Source organism: Pseudophryne corroboree, chromosome 10 (genome assembly GCF_028390025.1).
Source record: "Pseudophryne corroboree isolate aPseCor3 chromosome 10, aPseCor3.hap2, whole genome shotgun sequence".
NCBI lineage: Eukaryota > Metazoa > Chordata > Amphibia > Anura > Myobatrachidae > Pseudophryne > Pseudophryne corroboree.
Genome location: NC_086453.1, coordinates 360,411,993 through 360,417,992, shown reverse-complemented (window position 1 = coordinate 360,417,992; position 6,000 = coordinate 360,411,993). Strand labels below are relative to the sequence as shown.

General features: G+C 43.5%; 1 protein-coding gene across 1 annotated transcript in view; it reads right to left on the bottom strand.

Moving 5' to 3' along the window:
• Nucleotides 1-231: 231 nt before the first annotated feature.
• Nucleotides 232-6,000, bottom strand: part of LOC134965653 (nicotinamide N-methyltransferase-like) — a 41,137-nt gene continuing 35,368 nt past the window's right edge. The window contains exon 3 of the mRNA XM_063941986.1: nt 232-652. Within this exon, the coding sequence (XP_063798056.1) occupies nt 232-652 (421 nt within the window). The remainder of the gene's footprint in view (nt 653-6,000) is intronic.

Sequence of the window (6,000 nt, the reverse complement as noted above, 5' to 3'; positions counted from 1 at the left end):
GAGAGGAGGTGGCCCATACAGAACCTTTATACGGGCCCCCTGCTCTCTGAAACCACACATGGGAACACCTAATACATTTTCAATACACTTCTATGTGCGTGTGTCAAAGCTACTTCAACTATGTACAAACACAATCAGGATGTATGTACAGTGCAATTTAGATACATGCGCAGTATAAAGAAAATGTGTAACTGCACCTGACACAGCATGTGACTCAGAATCAGGCCCTTATTACTCTCTATGAGCTGTAATAAACATAAGTGCCTCATAGTCAGAAAGGTCACTATCTGCTATTTTTTTCTGGACTGCACAGTGATCAATAACAAACCCTTCATCAGTGAGAACTTTTCTTGAAAATTTCTCATCATGTCTGAACACATGTACCTTGTCCTGCCCAACCATTATATAAGTTGTATTTAAAACTCCTATCAATATCAGGTGTCCTTCAGGTTTTAGTAGCTTCACAAATTTTCTGAAATAATTTATATAATCATCTTGGTCTTTGCTGATGAAATCCAACATCCCTGCACTGATGACACAGTCTGCTGGTGGGAGCACCTCCGGGTCTGTGAGATTCTCATTGTCAATGTCACATTTCATGATCTTTGTTATTGCCATCTTCAATGTCATGTCTTTGTCCTGACACTGGTCACTGAAATATACAAACACAATAATGGTCACTGGGATCTAGGACTAGCCATGCCACCACATGAGAAATAGGATATAGTTTTATATGGAGATTGAATGGATGGGAAGTTATAATTTAGGAAGACATTGTTTGTTTTTTAGAAGGGTTCCTCAAAAGTGGTAGAGATTGGGCATTATTCTACACTTTCAATCAGACACCCCTTTAATCCTTCAGGAGCATTTTCTATGGCAGTGGTGGGAAACAGGTGACAATTGGATGCCTCTCTCCGGAACACTCAGCTCCTACCTGCTTTATTCTCTGGTTAAAACACAGCTACAATCAATTATAAAGCATAGAATAAAACTGAAGATGATCAGAGCATCAGATTTCTTTATTGCTTATCCTCATACAATATAAGTAGTATATGTGGATCTTAGAGCATTTGTGTCACTTTTGGGTTAGTGGAAGCAAAGGACCAAGGAGTCTGCAGTCTTGAGAAAGTCCCAGTGCATTATGGGATGAAACACGTTGACACTATCACTCACTGGGTTTCCTCAACTGCATCACCAGCACAGGGAGATACGCTGCTGTAAGTGACTGAAACTACCCCGGCTCTGTGGTCTGCACTGGCAGCGACAAACATCCGGCAGCTAACCAAACTAAACTAAATGCTTACCAGCGCTGTTACCTGCCCGGGGCGGTGATATCCTCACCACCGGGAGAAGAGGAACGGGGGCTTGATCACAGTGGAAGGATCACTACACATGTGCAGGGGTAACTATTAAAGCAGCCACGCTACAGTAGTCAGTATTATGTGTCTGAACTTAGCAGGGACGCCGACAGCCAGCATTGACTTAGCAGAACATTGTTACCATTAAAAGCCTGTGGATGCAGTGAGGTAATTCATTTATGTATAAATTCTAGTGCAACAAAAATGCTACTTAGTTGCAAAAGATATTAAAGCAACAGTTTCACAGTATATCGCTACCTTAGAATAACAACACTAGGGAGCATTTAGGACCTTTAACTAGGACCAATATAACTAGGGAGCATTAAGGACCACTGATGAACTGTCTATGTCCTGCAAGTCACCAGGGACACTTAATGAACAAGTCTCATGTGATTATATTTGTGAGCTTAATCCTCAGCCTGCTGTAATCATCTCCAGCATAATTCTGTCCACTGATTCCATGTAATGCAACTACAGATATGTCCAGAAACATCTTGCGTCAATATGCCATGTAGTGGGAGATCCCTGGTGTGAGTGATCTGACAGGTCCCGTGCAACTCTTTTCATTGGGCATCTATATTTGCTGAAATGCATCTTATTTGCATCACAATGTGAATAGAGTGCATATGCAGACACTGCTGATTAAAATTATATGTGTGTGTCTGCGGCTGTATCTGCATCCAAAATGGTATGTTACAGTTTTTACTAGGAAAACACTGTAATGTATCATTTCATGTGCAGATACAGCCGCAGTCGCACACAGAATATAGGCATTCCGCATATTATTTTACTCAGCATAAGCTGTATGTGCGGCATATTTACATTGTTTTAAATAAGATGCATTTTAATGGAAAAGTTACATGTAAAGACCCTCGGCTTAAGAGTCACTCCACGGCATGGTGTGACTAGAAGGGATGTTTAACTTGCAGGGAGGCTAGATGTGAGTGGACACTTCTTTATCTCCTGCACTTCTGTAATCAAGTAATCTAACTTGTGTCACGTCCCAGTTACAGTAAGATCACACTAGAGGACTTTATTAGCTCAGTACTGTGTTCATATTTCTCTGTCTCTGATTACTCCAGTATTTCTCTGCACATTAATACAAGCTATTCCGGTTCCTATCTGTTACTCAGTTCCCAGTTCAGTTCAACCTCGCAGCACTTAGACTTTCTCAGCAATTCTGATCCTAGTTTAGATTTACTTGACCCATTACATCACTACACCCAGCAATACCCAGCATCAAGCTAATCTGGTTCCAGCCTGGGTTTTGGCCATTCCGGTCCCAGTCCGGTATCCTGAGAGGCCGGTTTCAGTCTGGTCAAAGTGTTCTCTTCATTTTCAAATGTATACCTGCTGCTGTACTAGGAACCCAGGCAGAGGACAGCAACCTGCATGCTTGGCACAGTGTAGTCAACACTTCCTTGCCGGGGTCCCTGGAAAACACCACCAGCACATTAGATGCCACGCCTCTGCACTGAGTTAAGCCAACTCCTAGTACAGGAAAGTCCATATTTCTATCCAAGAACTGTTACATAGTGGATGGTATATTGTGCTGCCTATTTTACTCTCTAATCAAGAAAAAGAGAAAAGTAAAAAGTATCAGCAATAACACTTGAATACTACAAAGAAGCCTTGCCGAGGCCTATTGGATAAACTATATCTTTATAAACTCTGAATTTGCTATTATCCTGTAGTGTTGAAGTTATTTCTGATACCCCTTGATGTGCTGGGAGAAACTTTTTCTTTTTCTTGTTTAGAATAACCCCTCCCCTTCATGCACCTGAAAATTATTACTAAATTGCTTGAGCAGCTTCTATTTTATATTCCTAGTTTACTCTCTACTGTGCATCATATACAGTAAATGGCTGTGCAAGAACTTTTGGTTGCAAAGGAGCTTTCAAAACTATAGAGCTATCAAGTCACCAAGTAGGGTGACTCTTATCATGGAGAAAGAATGAGGATCTAACAAGACAACTGGCACTATATTAGTTCTTACCAGAAAGTGAGTTATTACATTTATTTACATGAAATCGTTTTAAGAATATACCTTATAGGATAGGGTGTGAAATGTTTGGCTAGTTATTTTATTATTGACCATCTAAGTGGCTTACAAATTATTTACCCCAGATCAGAGGTTCCCAAACGCGGTCCTCAAGGCACCCCAAAATTCCAGAATTTAGGTATATTGATGGTTCAGCACAGATGGTTAAATCAAATTGACTGAGGTGCTAATTAAGTCACCTGTGGCCAAGCATGGATACATTTAAAGCCTGGACCATTGGGGTGCCTTGGGGACCACATTTGGGAACCTCTGCCCTAGATGTTTCCACATTACTAGCCATGGTGGGATTCAGCCAATGATGACAATACCTTTTGGCACAAAGGATAACTTTCTGAATAATTTTTAAAGAAATGAGATTTGGTTATAGTTGAAAGCATAAATCAGAACCAAGGTAAGTACATTAGAGATGTAAAAGAAGAAGAGAGTAAGTAGTTTACCAGGGTGCACTGGGAATCAAACAATTTCTATTAAAGGTTTATCACTTTATTGGTATGCATTAAAATATCTCATTATTTCATTGCTAAAACAGTGACATATGAAATAAAGGATAGTGAAAAAGAAGAGAAAAAGTGTGTATAATATAAAATGATCCAATATTAACTATTGTATAGTTTGAGTTTTTAAATCAATTCTATGAGAGCACAGTGGCTATTATCTTTCACAAATGATGTATATTCATATACAAATTACTGTATATCTGAAGTGTTCTATTATCACATAATGTATCTCTCAATGTCTGATATCATTATACAGTAGCGGATCATGCCATGGGCAAGCAGGATTTTTGCTCAGGAAGCCGCTGTCCCGAGTGCGCCGCTGCCGTCCTGAGGGCACCACCGCCGTCCCAAGGGTGCCACTGCCATAGCAAGATCCGCTACTGGATCCGGTGTGGTGCTGTGCACATTGAGGTCACTGTCATTATTGACCTCTAGTGTCTATGAGGTGCTATGGGAGAGATGTCATGACGTCTCTCCCATAGATCCGGGGAGCGGCGCCGGTGGCCAGAGGGAAGCAGCAGTCGGGAAGCAGGAGCGGGGATGGTGAGCATTTATTTATTTATGTATGTTGGTAAGTGGCCAGCTACAAGGGGCACATTATTGGGGGACAACTACTGAGGGCACAGCTACAGGGGGCACAGTACTGGGGGCAGAACTACTGAGGTCACAATACTGGGAGCACAGTACTGGGGTCACAACTACTGAGGGCACAGTACTGGGAGCACAATTACTGAGGGCACAGCTACAGGGGGCACAGTACTGGGGGCACAGCTATTGAGGGCACAGTTACAGGGGGCACAGTACTGGGGGCACAATTACTGAGGGCACAGCTACAGGGGGCACAGTACTGGGGGCAGAACTACTGAGGTCACAATACTGGGAGCACAGTACAGGGGGCACAACTATTGATGGCACAGCTACAGGGGGCTTAACTGTGACCATGCCCCTTCCCCATGAAGCCATGCCCCTATTTTTTACCACGCACCTATGGCGTGCACTAACCCTCATATGCCTATCGGAGGGGGGCACCGGGCGCCAAAGGAAACTTTTGCCGTGGGCACCACAAGGTCTAGAACTGACCCTGTCATTATAGGCTATATGGGTGGCTCTTATTGGGAGTATCTATAGTCACAGTCATTTAATGTTGCTGCTATTTGATGATATATAGTATACGGGTTCACTACGGGTGGCCGGCGGTCGGGCTCCCGGCGACCAGCATCCCGGCGCCGGGAGCCCGACCGCCGGCTTACCGACAGCTTGGCGAGCGCAAATGAGCCCCTTGCGGGCTCGCTGCGCTCGCCACGCTACGCGCGCCACACTATTTTATTCTCCCTCTATGGGGGTCGTGGACCCCCACGAGGGAAAATAAGTGTCGGTAAGCCGGCGGTCGGGCTCCCGGCGCCGGTATACTGAGCGCCGGGAGCCCGACCGCCGGCAAACAGAAGACCACCCATAGTATACTACTGTATAAGCTCACTTTATTTCATAACAACTTTATTGAGTGAGTATATACTAGTCAGCTGTTTTTAATTATTGCAGTCTATACATTCCAATTACAGCCATCAGTATTATACCTTATAGAACTTCATTAGACTTGAGTATTAATATAGCTGCTATTGGGATGTAGTCGTGAGAGAACACCGGTCACTATGTCGACATCAGAATCCCATGCGCTGAACAGCCCGACAGCCGGCATACTACCAGGGACTATTCCCACTTGGGGGTGTCCATGACACCCGTAGAGAGGGAACAGAACCTGTGGTGAGTGCAGCAAGCAACTGAGTCCACTATATGGTGATCACAAGGGGCTACATTGCGCCCCCTCACCGGTAATCTGGTGACCGGCAGGATCCCAAACTCAACCCATGCTATTGATGATATATAATGTGCTGTAAATGCATATACTTTCCTGAGTAAGTATATACAAATTAGATGTTTATTGCAGTCTACACATTCATTTTGCAGCTGTTGGTATTATACCATAGAGAATTTGTATTATACCATAGAGAATTTGATCAAACTTCTGTGTCATAGTATCTCCTACCCCCATGTGCCGGCTCAGTGTGCTGTGTCTCTGTGCCTA